Below are 17249 nucleotides of genomic sequence, written 5' to 3'. Positions count from 1 at the left end.
TGTTAGTCTGTTTATGAAATACCTGGTCCATGATAACGTTCAATACAGGCATTCCAGCCCGTGTAACAACTACATATAGCCGTACCACATGGGGTTCTAAATATCACAGGGGCTTTCAAATGTTCCATAGAATAATTTGAATGCATTTTGTGTGACCGAATGCGCCGCTTTGAATACCAGATTTGGACGTTGGAATTGATGTTGTTGCATTTTTTGGTTTGGGGACACCAAATTTTGGCTCAGTTCGCATTGAAAAGTTTGTACAACACAGTGTATTCTGCCTCACCCTTGGTCCCAGGCCTAAAAGTAGCTATAATTGATAATAGTCAATGAAAGTTCACCTGTAACTTTTGTCCTCGGTCAGTGGATTTCCTGCAACATTTAGCGTGTGTAAGCGGACACAGGCAGACACACCACCTGCTACACCTGCCACATCCTCCAGCTGGTTGTAGCTGACATCCAGGTGCTCCAGCAGTATCAGGTGGCACAAGGAGCTCACTTGGGTCAGACTAAAAGAAAAGGGACGATAATTATATTGCTCACAGCAATTCTAATACTTAAGCTTGAAATTACCATCGATGGATACTTGAATCAATCAGAATGAGATACAATTTTCTCTTAATACAGTTTGAAGAAAAAAATACATTAACATACATATAATATATAAGGAATTTGTACAAAGAATTACAAGTACATGTACATGTACTACTAATAAGGAGTGAGAAAGAGGACAATTAAATGAGAATTTGATTTCAAATAATTATTTGACAGCTAAACAGAAAGGATGTACACTTAGTCTAGTATATGTTCATGTGTTATCAAAATTCATGTCCTTGATAGATAGATAAATGGATAGAAGATAAACAGATATTAGATGGATGGATGTATAAATGAAGACATGAAGATAATGCACTGATTGGTAGATTGACTGTTACTAACCTGTTCTGTTTGACTGACAGCAGGGACAGCAGAGGCAGCCAGGCCGTGGACAGCACATCCAGGCTGGAGATGCTGTTGTCATCCAGCACCAGGCTACGCAGCAGGACGTGGTTGTTCAGACTTGGGGGCTGGAAGAGTACAAAACAATAATACTACAATGTACTCCTTTCATTGTGCATTGGGTTCTTCACTTGCAAAGGTTGCAAATATTTTGTAGGTAGTATATATATATTGTATAACATGAGTGGATGTATAAACAGAAGCATTACAATCACACAATACCCCACACATTATGTGTTAAGCACATCACTGGTAAACTGCCAAATGGCATGGTGCAGAACTTCTGACGATCACAAGGGGGCACACATGTACCACTTGTCTCCTCACCTTAGTCAGTGTGTTGCTGGCCAGATTCAGGTGCTGCAGCAGCGCGCAGTCCTGCAGGTGCTCCGCAGCTGGCAGGTGGTTGTGGGAGACATCCAGGTGCAGCAGGGTGGGGACCAGCTGCAGCCCCCGCAGGCCGATCAGCTGGTTGTGAGACAGATCCAGGTGCTGCAGGTGCACACAGCTGTCCAGGCCACCTGATGGAGGAAAATACAATAATTCAGTTTCACCTGCATTTGACACCTGTATAAATTTTCTACTCTATTACAACCTTACCTACCTTTAGCAGCTTATAGTTTATACAAATATTCCAAAATAATAACAAAAGTTTCATTCAATGTAGATTTTTCTTTTTTTTTTCAATTACTATTCCTATATTTCTAATCATTTTTTTTCATAAACAGCAATTACAATGAAATTCAATGCATTGTATATGATGTATATTGCGCCTGTGTATCTTTCTATATTCATATGTTTTCTGAATTAAATGTAGTAGTTTTCTTTGACTTTTTTTATAGCAAAACACGTGAAGACTCTCGGACCTATTCTGGTGATCTTGTTGTGGCTGAGGTCAAGGACCTGTAGGTTGTTGCACCCATCCAGCCCGTTTATGGAGGACAGCTGATTGTGTGCTGCCAGGAGGCAGTTCAGGCTGGCGCAACCGGAACAAACCAGTACACTCAACCGGTTCTGCTTCACGTCAATGTGCTGTAGTCTGGTGAACCTCTGGACACCATACAACACCTGGTAACAGAAAAAGCATTAGATGACAAAAAAGAGCTTTTTGTTTAGGGTAGAACTGCAAAGCAATTATACCAGTCCTACATTCTCATCAATATTCTCATTGGCTGATCATTGGAATTAGACAATAACACTACAGAGCAACAGGGTGAAAATATAATTATTTCTTTAAGGATAATACAACAAATAATTAACAATAATCCATACATTAAATTACACAATATCATTACTACTGTAACAGGAACTGTCACATGTAGAATATTAATGTTACATTGTAGCTGAGAAAATCCAATGACTTGTAGAATCACTACACAGAGAAACTTACCTGAGCATCACACTGGTTTACAGAGATAGAGAGGAGACCTGGACACTCTGACAGTCTGGATAGACTACATCCTGTCAGTCCCTCAATATTCACCTCCTCAACCTGATACGGAGTGACAGGAGAATAATAACAGCTGTTAGTATGCATAATATAACATTTCCTAAAGTGTTGAGAATTTGATGACAGTACTATGTATTTCCTTCATACACTGCACATGTACATGTACATTTTGTAGAGATATAGCAACGTACATCATATCATTCTGTAGATTACACAGTGTGACACATTATGACAGTGTCACTCAGTAATTATTTTACCTTGTCCAGTAGTGTTCCTGGTTTTGATGCTTTCAGTAACTGTTCATCAGTCAGCTCTGGCAGGTTCTTGGCAGAGGCAGCAGGTTTGGTGGCCCCCCTCCTACCCTTCTTGGGCTTCCTGCGCTTCAACTCTGCAGCCAGCTGACTCCACGGCCGACATGACTCCATCCACTGTAGACGTCTTCTATCAATGTCGTCAGCAATGGCTGTCATATCCTGTGGTGTAAGTACACTTCCTTCTGTAGGAGAATTGTCTGTGGAATTTTTCTGTGTGCCCAAAGAGTTATTATGTGCCTGTTCAGGAGTATTAGTTTTTACATCTTCACTCTCTCTAGTCTTGACTCTCTCTTCAGCTTCCTGTTTGATCCTTGCCGCTTCCTCCATTTTCTTTTGTTCTTCCTCTCTCCTATTCTTTTCTTGCTCTTCTAATTTTCTTCTCTCTTCCTCGTCTTGTATTCTGCATAGTCGTTCTTTTTCTTTCCTCTGGGCTTCCTCTTTTTGTTTTCTTTCCTCTTCTAGTCTCTGTCTTTCCTCTTCACTTCTCTTCTCTTCCAATTTCCTTTTTTCTTCCTTCTGCTTTTTCCTTTCTTCCTCTTTTCTTTTTCTCTCCTCTTCCTTTTTCCTTTCTTCCTCATCTTTTCTCTTTCTCTCCTCCTCCCTTTTTCTTTCTTCTTCCTCCCTTTTTCTTCTCTCTTCTTCCTCTTGTTTCTTTTTCTCTTCCTCCACCAGCCTTCTCTTTTCTTCTTCCTTTCTTTTCCTTTCCTCCTCTATTTTTGCTTTCTCTTCCAGTTCCTTTTTCCTTCTGTCTTCCTCCTCCTTCTGTTTCCTCTCCTCTTCTTGCCTCTGCTCATCTTCCTTCCTTTTTCTTTCTTTTTCAGCCAGTCTTTGTTTTAGCTCTTCATCCTTTTTGTGTTTCTCTATCTCCAGCTGCCTGTTCAAAGCCCAAGACTTTTTCCTGTTTTCTCTTTTTTCATTCAAAACTGGACCATGGATTTTTCTCACTCTGCATGAGTTAAGCAGACAACAAAATAAGACATGATAAATATAATTGATAAACATCATAGAAAGAAATAGAATATTGAGAGAAAATCCAACACCAGGTCCTTTTACAAGTTGTATATTGCAGCTAAGAATGAAAGATTGGGAGACAACATAGAGGAAGTAAAATATAGAGAAAGTAAACCCACTTGTAGCTCTTGAATGCAGCTTGTATTCTTGCTGCAGCGTTCTGCCTCTGGGTCTCCAACCTTTGCTTTTCCTGTTCCTAAAAACACATTATATATTGTACAAATTAATCAGTACAAAGTATTATTATAATATAGGAATATAAACATTATAAGACTATGCATGGTTGTCTTAGCAAATAAAAAATAGTCATGTTCACAGTCAAGCAGATTCAGGTTGATGACATACAAATTAACCAGAATGTACCTGTTCTTTATAGAAGGCAGCCTTTTCCTCAGCTGTTTGTTGAGACAGCTGCTGTATCTGCTGTTCCTGTTGCCGTAGCAACTCCTCTTTCCTCCTCTCCTCCTCTTGCAGCTGAGCATCAAGCTTAGCCTGCCCCTCCTGACAATAGGGTAAATAAGGTAATACGAAGCAAATAATTGCATTTAACTACTTGAAAATTGTCCTACCTCCTCTCTTTCCTTTATAAAGGTGTCTCTTTAACATTTTGAAGAACTGCCTTAAGTTGCAATTTAAATGCACCCAAAGTAGCAGTAATACTGAATTTTCAAACTTTGTTTGTCAATTTTTTTTTATGTTATAGTACTGTTTACGGTTACTGTCACAGTGGTACAATGTAATTTTAATCATCCAATCCCATATAGTTACATAGCATACAGGTGTCTGTGAGGCAAAAATTCAACGTCACTAATGGAAAACGGTTGCTTGTTTCATACTGTTAGCTCATAGTTCTAGCTATTTACTCAGGTGGTATCAAAATAATTCTATTTCAAATTCTATTTCAAACCCCTTAAGTATGAAATGATGACAAAAATGTACTAAAAATGGCAGTACTACTGACAAGATTTCCTCATCCAAATTTTTTTGCCTTGCCAGGCTCAAATTGCATTCAATTCGGATGCCTTTAACCTTTGTCTGACTTTCGACCCTTTACTTAGTACAAATTTGGTGCCAAAAAGGCTCAATGCAGGAATAACAGCATCAACAACATTACCAGCTTCTGTTTCTCCAGCTGCTCCTGCTGCCTGTGGAACTCTGCGTCTCTCTGTCTGCTGCGCTGCTCCTGTTCCAGCTGCCAGCATTCCTCCTCCTGCCGCCTGCGCTGCAGCTGTTCCTGCAGCTGTCTCTGCTGCACCTGCTGCTCCTGGTGGAACCTGCGCAGCTGCAGGGTCAGCTGCCGCTCAAGGTCATCCACACCGTACAGCATGACAGCACCTGGGGTGTGGTGGAGGTAGAATTACACATTAGTATGATACATTTTTTGTGATTTCTTTTAAGAAATCACAAAAAATCATTATAAAAAAAATATAAAAAATATAAAAATATAAATATAAAAATATAAAATATAAAAAATATAAATATAAAAAATATAAAAAATCATTATACACTTTCATGTTGCCTGACATGACATTTCAAATTAAAGAGATTTCATGAAAACTAGTATCCTAATTATAATAAGATACATCTATGTTTTGTGCAGTCATCACATGCACAACAAGAGTTCTATGATCTCATACCTGCACCAATGTGCAAACCATAATGTCTCGGTCCTAATCAAACTAAAAAAACACTTACTCTAGAACGTACCTGTTTGACCATGTTCCCCAGCCATAGCCCCTGCTGTTGCCCCTGTCTCAGTTCCTGCTGTTACTGCAGCCTGCCCCCCTCCCCCATCCTCCTCCTGTTCCACACTGTTACTGTTCTCATCCAGCATCCCCAGCTCATCATCATCATCACGCTCTTCAGCTTCTATCTCCTCAAGCACCTGGCAGAGTCAGAAGGAAAATTAACCAACATCTCCTACTTAGAGTACAAACAACTTGAAAGTTCATCTGTGTCAAGGTGGTAGCAGTCATTATGAAGCAAGTTTAAACTCTTAAACTCTTGTATACGTATTAGAAATAAATTACTATTCAGCAGACCAGTGTACATGTACTTCTACTACTTTTCTAGTCATATTTTCCCTACCACTCACCCTCCTCTTGAGTTCAGCAGGGTTCTGTCCTGTACTGGCAGCTAGCTGGTCCAGCAGGTCAGAGGAAGTGAAGGGGACCACAGCACCTGGTTCTAAAGGTCAGGGTTACAAACATCATATTGGTGTACTTTTGACAAAAATTTTAAACCATACACACAACAAAGAGTTTGCTACTCTGGGGATCTTTCGAGATGCATCCTGTCTCTTCATCAACACTGTAAAGTCAGATCTCATCTTGGAGTTCTTTTGTCTCATGACTTAATGTATCATGTGAGACAGTTCAGATTGACTTAGTGTGGCAATTTAAGGCACTTATAATCTTTCTGTCAAAATTTAACAAAGGTGAGAACAAGTCTAGATAGCATTTTTGGAAGAGAACAATTTCATTTGGTCCAAATCAACTGTCACTGAGGTACTTGTAAGAGTACATATTGCCCAAATTTTGAACTTTCTTGTAATCATCAGTTATAATGGTTTCTTGAGTCTAATCTAGATAAGGCAAATATGAAAATGTGCTGCTCCTCTAAATCTTGTGAGATGTTTTACCTGCATGAGTGACTGTGTGGTGCATCACATCTTCACACTCCTTCAGCCCTTCCTCCACCAGCCCTGCACGGCTCTGTACACGCTCCAGGTACACGGCTAGACTCTCAGGCACGTCTTCATCATAATCTAGGCTTTCCTAATGTGTTGAAACATTAGAGCGATATCATCTTTATAAGATTTTCACTATTTTAAACATCATTGTTTTACGCATTTTCTTGTGTTATAAGTCTACCTGGGTTTATAATTTGACATTTGGGGAGTAAGGCCATGTTGATTTGATTATATGGATGACATCCTCTGGGAACCCCAAAACTGATGCGCGCGTGCGAATAAAAAAAAAGTTTTGCAAAAAAAAAAAGTTGCTTTCACTATGACATCTACGTGGTCATGAAGGTTGAACAAATGGCACAGAATATGTTATGGCGAATAATCTACTCTCTGAATTTATTTCTTTACATATTTGTCTTTTTTCCTTTGATTTTGGCATTCTACGACATTGGTATCGTTTCTAAATGTTTTCCTTGCAACTTATGGTATATTTTTGCTCATTTAGCAACTGTTTTGCACGATTTACAGTATGGTTGAAAACTTTTTTTTTTTTGGAAACGGCCGAAAATTCATGCGCGCGCGGATGTCATCCATATAATCAAATCAACATGGCCTAAAAGATCAACGCCATTACACTGCAAAAATGTGATGGAAAACTGTCAAAGATACCCGGACAAAAACCACTGTTACTAGTTTAAATTCTTTTCAGGAGCCTCCTAGTCCTAGAAATACATCAGGCCTGGCACAACTTATTCTCATACAGTGCTGAGTCACCAGAAAAGCAAAATAGCGACACTAGTAATGTGCTGGAAGTTCATGAAAATGACAATCTAGATGAGAAATTTCAATTATCTATATTTACAGTTTTGGTGCAAAAATCTTACATAATAATATCACTTAAAGAGGCTGACCTGAAAGTCCTCCTGCTCCAGACTGTCCTCTCCATCCTCCTCCAGCCCCGGGTCGATCGGTGAGAGCTGCGCTAACTCCCGCTCAATCTCCGCCTCCAGCCACGCCCCGTCTCCTGGGTCTGCCAGGTCACGCATGCTCATCCTCCTGACTCACCAGGCTGTGCACAAGGATGTGTGATCAATGATTCACTCACGGGAGTAGCGGGCGAGGAAAAGAGCCACTTGCTGTAACTCACTTTAATAAATCGCAGTAGCAATATATTGAGGTCTGAGAAAAATGGACATGTTAGCGGAACTATACAAAATGTATGTTCAATCACGGTGGAGGCAGGTGCAGAAGAATTTATCATTTTTTTATGTCACTGAATTATTTGTTTGCAGTAATGATAAATTCGTGGTACAGAAGTGACCGCAAAAGTACTGCAAAAAATGATTTATAGTATTTTGTCTTCCAACACTAGATAATATTTTCACTGTTTGCTACCTGCATTTTCCTGCATTGACACATCATTACATTACATTACATATAAAACTGGTCTGCTCTGATTCTAAAGTAAATTGATATCTCTTGACCATACGTAACCAAGTGACCAAGTAGCTCTTACTACATAAGAGTCTTGACAATCACTTTGACCACTCTACCAAGCATGAAAGATACGGTAGGCTGCAAAGACAAAAGCACTTCAGCCAGTTCAGGGCAGCTGCATGCTACACTACATGCATACACGTATGATCCATTTGCAATGTGAAGATCTGATTCTGAACTTGACCTAGAAAATACGTTCTCTCCTCAAGCTTTACAGATTTCATATTTTCACCCGATTATGTGGTACGATAAACGGAGCTGGCTTAAATTCTGATTTGAGTAGTCATGTTAGTTAACAGTAATAAACTTTAATATTACCTCAAAATATTACTATGGCTAAATTACTTAACGACATAACTTTAATATGTTTGGAACATTTCTCTGAAGTTTACATTAAGTCGACTTTTGTTTCTTTGTTTGTTTCCATGAAAAATTACTGATTTTACTACATGAACTCTCACGGCATATTTTTGCAATAAAATCTGTTTCTGGTATTTCAGCCGGACACACAAAACAAACTTATGCTTGCGGGTAAAACAGGGCAACCACGAGGTAGCGAATAATTTAAGAAGGAACTACAATATGTTATGAAAATTCCTTACCTTTTTTAGGCCAAATATGCGTTGTTTCTGGGTGAAAACACTAAATTTTCTTCATACTCAGTCGATTTTTCGAGTAGATGTCCGCCATTTTGATTTTTTACTCCCGTCATGCACTTCGCTTGGTGTATGATTACCTGGCAACCAAACCTGATGACCCACGGAGTGACGCGGTAAAACCGCTGGTCGAGGTCATAGTTTTGTAGATATGTGTGATGGCCTGTGTGGTTTACTGTGCCAGGAGCTTCTTTATCAACGTAACTACTAGTTTGCGCTATTTTGATATTTTGCGCCAATCAAGTAGCATTGAGATTTACCTAATGATTCTCCTCATCAACATTCGAATTAGGAGCAAAATATCTATTCTAGTTAATCATTGAAAATTTTAGAAATACAACATTCACAACTGATTTAAAGATATTAATTGTATGACCACTTTTGTCTCTGTTAAGGAAATAACGTTATAGTACTAATACTCAATATAACGGCTTCATTTCTCATTCGAGCCTACAAGCTTGTGATCGAATTGAGTTAATTCCAATATACATTGTAACAATGATAAAAGAAACAATATTTAGTATAAATAAGTTTATTTTAGAACTGGCTATATATTTTGCTTATCATTGTTTATATCACGCCATTTGTATCACTTGCACGAATTGTTTGCATGAGAGCGACATACTATTAAATTTTCCTGTTTTCATTTTGATGCATTCATAACGATTTGACAAAAACTGCATTAATTACAAATACACATGTATATCTGTTTTTAAAACTTTATTATTTCATTCACAATACAGGAATCCATTGTACAAAAAATATAGTAGATACAAAATAATACATAATGATACAGAAAAAAACAAATATGGATTTTGTAGCGTTAAATGAAGGAATTACAGAGATGATTGTTTAGTCTGCTTGAAATATAACAGTTATGTATATAAATAAAAACAAAGAAGTAGAACATTGTCGATAAAATAATTAGAAAGGTCGGTTGCCGTTCAGACGTCACACTAGCTATAGCTTGCTGGATCCTACTTCTCTGGGCAGCTGAAAAGGCTTCATTGTATACATCTGCAGAAATACAAGAACGGATTCAATGACATCATGTTTTGGTCTTCAGATTTCATCGAAGACAAACCAACAATACGCAGCAATACTCACCTGAATACTGTTTCTTTGCCTTTCATATCAAAATCACCCAATATGCCGTCCAGTCACCTATTTACAATTACATGTATACATGTAAAATTTTTGTACAATTAGTTTATCGGGCAAATCTGTACCTAGCTGTAGGCTCCCAAGTTTTTTCGATTCAAACAATTGAAACATAGATCACCTATATATACCTGCATATTAACAAATTCTATACTCGAACAAGAGTGTTTCTTTGATATAAAAATATATCTGTACTAGCAACATTCCTGTGCATTAACACAATGCAGAATCTGCTAATCATAAAGTTTAACGATTTAAAGTTTAACGATGTGCAACATATAAAATCTCTTAACGTAAATGTATTGATTTAATATTGTTTAGTCAGCATTTACCTATATCACCTTCCACATTCTTTTTGTGTTATGAACCCACTTATTAGTCTAAAACACCAATGTTAGCTCGCAACCAATCACCTAGGTATTGGACCGTTGTAATTGCTAAGACACACGGGTAATTGCTAAGATACCTTCCTCCCTTCCTTATTTAAACGCAAAGAAGCACAGACTGAAGTGTTATAATACAGCCCTATGTTTTCCACCTAAATCCTATCACTTCGCAATCCGTACCCAGGGATGCTTTCGTTTTCTACGTAAAACGAATTAGATGTCTTCTTCGTGGAATTCGAAGTTCCATTGTGTGAATCAAAAGCTGGGTCCTTGTAGCTCCCTTCTGTTTCTGTCGCATGGGAATCCTTACTCCTGATGAACGAGAGTGCCTTCCTTCTTGCTTGCAAGAGATCCTCCATCAGCTCCGCTTTTGTGTACGCTGGTGTATTTCCACGAAAAGTCTTGGTGTGTGTCTGCCAGCCCAGGGATTTTTCTATCATATCTTTTGTTCTTTGGTAAGCATCACCTGCTATTGCCATTCCTAGCTCTGTAATCTTCTGATTCTTTGATTTTTCATCTTCGCTTTCACCCTCTATGACTTCGTGATACGCCACGTCCAGAATGGCACAAAACATCATCAGCAGGAGGAAGTTGACAAACATCAGGTACCCAAAGAAAATGGCAGGTCCGAGGAAATGGTGAGCGTCCGATAGTGCATTGAAGTCGAAGCCTCCAAGCATCACCCCGAGCATCGTTTCCACATTGGTTATGTACGGGCTGTATCCTTCAAGCGAAGCACCAAGTACAAGGTACGTCAGCATGCAAAATGCCGATACGGTAATGACGAAGATCACCATGTAGTTCAGCAAGGGTTTGGTGGATCTGGTTAAAGTAATGGCGCTTCTTTCTACGTGTTTGTTGAAGCGACAAAGGTGCATCAATTTCAGGGTGGCCGCACAGACGAGCCAGGCTTGCACGTAGGTATTCAGCTGGTCCCAGCTAGCGGCTTGTTTGTATTTACTGAAAAAAAGGAAGCAAGCAAATTATATGAGATAAAATTATCTCAAGTAATCGCTATCTGGTGAGCACATAGTACAGTTAACGAAGTCAGTGAAAATGTTCTGTCTACCTCCAAAATATTTCTCTGTATAAATTTGGAACGAACCCAGATGATTGCAGCCAGCATCCGCAAAAATAGCCATTTGATGTAATGATAGTATACCTTCACCTACCTGTAAGATCTGTCATTGGTCCTTCCAGCCTTATTGGTGAAGTCCAGGATAATGTACGTGGTGTACAGTTGAAGTCCAATCTGCGCCAAAGACAGCAGGCACACGCAAAGCTCCACCAGATTCCAAAACAGACGGAAGTAATCCGTCCCCATCAGCAGGATTCTGTTCACTAGTGTGAAATATTGCAGGGAATGAATGTATTGCCTGTCACTGCTTGTGACCTTGTGACCAGTTATAACGTTTCCAAGACTTAATATGCATAATGCCATTGCCATTGGATAGTAGTATGTATACTGTGTTTGCTATCTAGCGGTGCATTCTCTCTGCTTTCGTTACTTAGAAACATATTTACGTATGAAAATACATAAATCAATACAATATAGACAAAATAAAACGTGCATTTCATTTTGTTGAGTAAACATCTGATGCTGACACATGTATCTAAATGTAACAGGGATTATCCTAGGTAAAATATGTTTCACCTCGATTGGGGATGACAAAAGAGTAAGAGAAAGTATTTCCCAATACCTTCTCTGTAGGCAAACACAAAAGTGACGAAGACGAACATAATCTGGAAGGCGAGAACAGCGTAGCTCCACGTGGTCTGGTACAAGTAAAGTCGAACTGTTGCTATCTAGATGATAAAGTACAATGAGACCATTGTTACAGTGTTAGCTCAGTTGTCAAGTAGAGGCAACTAGCGAACACATGCCATGCTGACCAGATGTAGACACGATTAATGGCATTCTCACTTTGGGATAAACTGAACCCAACATATCCATTACAAGCTGCAGAAACACGCATGCACACACGCACACACACACACACACACACACACAAAACACACACACACACAGATATAAAAAATAATACCTTAATTTTTCATGGAGGTAAAAAAATATGTTTGTTGCATCGGAAGTCCTCCAATAACGATATTCAAATTCAAATCATGCATTTCAAAGTAATCGTCGTTTTTAGCTATCGAAGTGGATCATTATACAGTAACTTTCACCTCGTGGTGCGTGTAAACTTTCCCCAGACTAGAGAATTCCGCCAGAAGGCTGACCACAGAGAACAGGTTGGCGTTCGGGTTGTAGACGATGAGTTCGACAAATATGGCCCGAGTGGCAGAGTCTATCCATTGTCCTCTCTCCAGACCATCGACCATTTGTAGGTTGGCATTAGAATTGTTCGACTGAAGTTCCAGGATGTAACCTCCGCCATAGTACATTCCGTGTAAACCATAATGTGGCGTTGCAGCTGAAAAGAAACAAAAATATAGATCGCTGATCGATGATCTTTCTTAGTGCACTATATCTAGTGATTACTTTTTGGATCGACAATACGCCATAAAGTGACAGGGAGGCAATATATGGATCTATAAGAAAATTGTTTTTCTAATGCATGGGAGGGTGGAAGTGTTACATCTCAAAAAAGCTCGTAATTTCCGGTACAATTCAATCTTTCCAATCAATATTTGGATTATAAATGTGCCCATTATTCATATTAATGATTTGTATACTTGATAGGAAAACAGGTGTCGTTGACGCTATCAAAACCCAACGTAAAGGGTATTCAAAATTACATCACCCGTAAAACATTGCGAATAAGATAATGAATAAACATATGTTTACTTACTTGTAAGGCTTGTCGACTGATACACCCAAGGCCTCAGCTCAGAAGACACATTGGCGACGTTCACGCTGCCGTTTGATGACGCGGTCCACTCCTTCCATCCTAGTGTGTAGTGTCCGTCGTCATTGTTCCACCAGCTGTATTCACCGTGGCACGTGGGTGACACCCTAGTCATGGCACCCGGAATCTGACAGGTGCCGCCTGTAGCAATCGATAATGACGGTAAAGGTATAAGAAACTTAAAAGACTGCTAGTCTAAGAGCGCTTTATATAGAAGGTAGCCTTCAGTCCAAAATCACGTACTTGAGATTTAGACCATAAAAGCACACATTGACCAGGTAGTCCGAACCCTAATTGTCCATTTAGTCCACCTTCTAGTGACATTTGCTTCAAAGGAATGAAGTAGTGTGGCTGTGGTGAAATCTTTTGAGCAATCCTGTTGTCATTCATGCCAAATTGTCGTTCAACCATTGTAGCTAAGGAAACATTATACATTGGGTATAACGTTATTGCCGTATATCACAACCTTATCGGGACTTACTTCGTTTGACACGCAGCTGCCTAAGTCTGGCGGGACCGACGATGTAGGAGTTGTAGTCCGAAAGAAAGCCCAGCTTGTCGGAGTCTATGGCCTTTCCGTTATACCACTCTGATGAATACAGCTCAGACACGAGTGTGCTTCTCATGAAGCTCCAGAATTTTTCACGATTTGTGATCTGGCGAATTGAAATAAACATTTATTTAGCAAACTGAGCGTTGATAATTGCGGATAATGGGAAATGTATAGAAATAAATTGGCATTTTTGTTTTTGTTTTTATTTATTTTTTTAATGATTGGCAATGTTTACCTTACTGAAAGGACCAGTGAACACATTTTCAGCATTGGTGGTCATGTGGTACATGTAGAAGTCCTTGTTTCCATTGGCAACCAAAATAAGGATGAAGACGTAAATGGTGAAGAATGAGAGCTCGAGCAGCGCCGAACGCAAGCTAAGTTCCAGGAAACGTTGTTGACGAGCCTTCAGCAGTTCCTGGTCATCTGGTGGCCCCGTGGCTCGTGGTTTCATGCTTGTTGCACTTCCTAATTCCTGGAATTCAATTTCACAACAGCATTTCTGAATTGTATCAGTGATGAGCCGGGACGAGGGGGATACAAATTTTGCCACCTTTGGGATTGTGTTCCCTCCGCAATTGCGCAAAAGCGCCACCTTCATTGGCTACATATAGTGGCGAGAAGCAGTGCTCCAATCAGAAGCACAGAGGAAGATGTCTGACAGCCATCAAGACGGTTGTCTAAGAAGAAAATCCCCATGTCCTATATCAGTTCTAGTTTACATCTTGTCTTCTTATATATGCACACGTGACTGCCTTCGGTTCAAATCTCATAGCAAAGAATAAAACCACACTTCATCACGTCCTGTTTAGTATCTTTAAGTACTCAATACTACTAACCTTTGCTTCCTGCACCAGATATTCCTCGTCTTCCTGAATGGGGGTCGGTGCTACTTCTTCCCCGGATGTATCTATTTTCTGGACAAGAGTTCACAGTTATGATTGTTACTGACTCTTTTAAGAGACTGGAATCTAATAAAATAAATGTAGCCATATCAGCATTCTTTGTGGGAAAGATAAAATTAAACCCCATTGGCAATGCAAAAGTCTCCTTGCATCACATTGTGTATTATCTGTCAAAAAGTGTAGATAATACACATTGCATTTATATATTCCATGTATGTAAAATGCAACGATTCTGACAGTGTACAGAAATTACATTGTTTTTCAAACTTAGGCCATGTTGATTTGATTATATGGATGACATCCTCTGGGAACCCCAAAACTGATGCGCGCGTGCGAATAAAAAAAAAGTTTTGCAAAAAAAAAAGTTAGCTTTCACTATGAAATCTACGTGGTCATGAAGGTTGAACAAATGGCACAGAATATATTATGGCGAATAATCTACCCTTCGAATTCATTTCTTTACATTTTTGTCTTTTTTGGCGACGCCTCAGGGGCGGAGGCATTTGTGTAAGTACTGCGATCGCTTTTGAAAGAATTTCAAAAATTGCATGAATGCATTCCCTAGGGAATTGGTTTTCAGATAGCCTCCGGCCTTGTGGTCATCGGAACAAGCAGGAAAGGCTTATGTTACCGGGCAAAATGTGGCTTTTTGCACACAGAATATTAATGATTGTCTTTATTGATATTTCAAATATGTTTTCTTCTATCAAGAGAGCACAAATTTCTTGCTCAGGAGCAGCATATGCTTCAAATATGTTTTTAGTTGCAACTATATGATGCTGGTCGTTTTTTATAACTTTACTGTGTGACACATGTAGTGTAACAGTGATGTTTTGTGTAAGGAATTTTATTCACTTGTGTGTTTTCTATCATGTATGTTTGTGTCAGTCTTGCTTTTTTATTTATTATTTTCTTCGCTTTCATGATGCTGTTGCATTCCATGCTTGTTTTTCAATTTTCTTGGCTGCAAAACATGAATGCACACCCCAATCCTTCCACGACTAGGTTTCATGCTAAGGTTTCATGCTAGCCAGTGAACTCCTGCTGTAGTCTGCATCTCAGGGTGGACATGGCGAAGTTTACCTGTGGGTATAAAGAGAGAAAAGAGCATAAATGAATCTATGCCAACTTTGGCCAGCTTTGATTAATTTAAATTAACAAGATTTAGGGTATGCAAAGCATGTGAGTCGATTAATTTTACAGAATGCAATGAAGCAGACACATATATATAACACATTTTCTGGCAATGAAAATTGCGACATCATGAAGTATACATGCCGTATGGGATTTTGCTGCCAGGTAATTATGAATAGCCTGCGTGCCAGACCCCAGCACTTAGAACAAGGAGCTTAAGTCCTTGCTTGGAATAAAGAAAGTGCTTCTTCTTTCTGAGACTCTTGACCAGGCCTCTATACTGCCCAACACGCCACAGTTTCGGAGCTGGCTTCCTTCTTCAGTTTATCTAGACGTATAAATTAGACCCCAGCTGCAAATTCTGTGTTCCAGGCGTGAGATTTCCCTGACTGAATTGAGTATCGTGGCACAGGGGCCTGGCACCCAGGCTACACTGTTTCCCGGCAATGACATCATAGTAAATATGGTACCGTATTTCAAAACACGCAGCTTTTCATGAAAGAAGTACTATAGATATGCGAACATTGCCTAACCATCGTGGTTATGTACAATATTGCATGATGATGAAATAAGGATGGTTAGGCACTCACCAGGTATTTTGTTCCACTTTTCGATTGTATTCTTGAGTAACTGCTGTGTTTGTCGTCATGTAGAGCTGAAAGAAACAGTGTAGAACAGGTTAGCGAAGTTTGTTCCATTCTAGGGTTGCGTTATTCAGCATAGTTCGACAGCGTTCAGCTTGACTGCGGATGTGAAACTTGACCTTATTATAGTTTAAGAGTTTGACTTGTTCCAACACAAAGAAGAAACTCACCATAAGGTTGACGGGTTGACGGGATCAGCCGAAAATTTATGGTGAGTTTCTTCTTTGTGTTGGAACAAGTCAAACTCTTAAACTATGTATTCTACCAACACAGATGAGCTTTCATTCGAATATTGACCTTATTATGTTGGGATGTCAGAATACGGGGAAATAATATCAAGTTGCAATTGTGTGAATTATATTAAGTTGTTAAAACCAAAATGGTGTTGACCTAGAGATAAGTATACAACGTACTGAAACCGCCTCTGTGCACTGAGATGGTCTCCGCTGTTCGGAACCCTGCGTCGTTGGCAGGTGCGGTCAGTTTAGCACGGACAGGGCATAACCTTATATGCCGGCACTGGTGTTCAGTGTAGAACAGTAGGTGTCCCTCTCTGCATGTCTGAGGTTTACAGTGGAAAGAAAGACAAAACAACGCCCGGGGTTACTGATCAGGAGAGCCTTGACGGAGAGAATTAAGGGTAAGGCCGGAAAACCCCGGCGGAACTGGGCGTCAGGTGGCTCAAACTTTACATAAACCAGAATTCCAACGTTCTTTCATACGTCGGACGAAAGAAAACCAGCCGCTAAAACGAGCAGCTATAAAAACAATTCACTAACACACTGATCGTCGATACCTGATAAAGACCGGTTGGATTTGTAATGAAATACTGACCGAATTCTGTAAAGCAAAATGGGCGGAATAAACCACACAAAGAACAAGATGAGTGAAGTCAGAAAAACGGGTGTTAGAATCTTCAAAATACATTTCCAAAATAATTTCATCAGGTATTATACTAAATTAAAGTGAGTGCTAAATTACTC

At 39.5% G+C, this 17249-nt stretch overlaps 1 protein-coding gene across 1 annotated transcript in view; it reads right to left on the bottom strand.

Annotated features, from left to right (window-relative positions):
• The window catches only part of LOC109481972, a 58866-nt gene that overhangs the window by 5911 nt on the left and 35706 nt on the right, over window positions 1-17249 (bottom strand). Inside the window, exons 46-63 of the mRNA XM_019784585.1 lie at window positions 14423-14500; window positions 13819-14058; window positions 13512-13686; window positions 12974-13171; window positions 12348-12595; window positions 11864-11969; window positions 11336-11504; window positions 10571-11123; window positions 5482-5659; window positions 4889-5109; window positions 4138-4275; window positions 3894-3970; window positions 2707-3709; window positions 2390-2491; window positions 1866-2067; window positions 1327-1520; window positions 940-1067; window positions 342-509 (exon numbers count right to left, since the gene is read on the bottom strand). Coding sequence (XP_019640144.1) covers window positions 342-509; window positions 940-1067; window positions 1327-1520; window positions 1866-2067; window positions 2390-2491; window positions 2707-3709; window positions 3894-3970; window positions 4138-4275; window positions 4889-5109; window positions 5482-5659; window positions 10571-11123; window positions 11336-11504; window positions 11864-11969; window positions 12348-12595; window positions 12974-13171; window positions 13512-13686; window positions 13819-14058; window positions 14423-14500 — 4178 coding nt within the window. The remainder of the gene's footprint in view (window positions 1-341; window positions 510-939; window positions 1068-1326; window positions 1521-1865; window positions 2068-2389; window positions 2492-2706; window positions 3710-3893; window positions 3971-4137; window positions 4276-4888; window positions 5110-5481; window positions 5660-10570; window positions 11124-11335; window positions 11505-11863; window positions 11970-12347; window positions 12596-12973; window positions 13172-13511; window positions 13687-13818; window positions 14059-14422; window positions 14501-17249) is intronic.

This window comes from Branchiostoma belcheri, unplaced genomic scaffold (genome assembly GCF_001625305.1).
Source record: "Branchiostoma belcheri isolate BF01 breed outbred unplaced genomic scaffold, Haploidv18h27 scaffold59, whole genome shotgun sequence".
NCBI lineage: Eukaryota > Metazoa > Chordata > Leptocardii > Amphioxiformes > Branchiostomatidae > Branchiostoma > Branchiostoma belcheri.
Note: the sequence above shows the minus strand (reverse complement) of the source record. Positions and strands in the feature narration are given on the sequence as shown.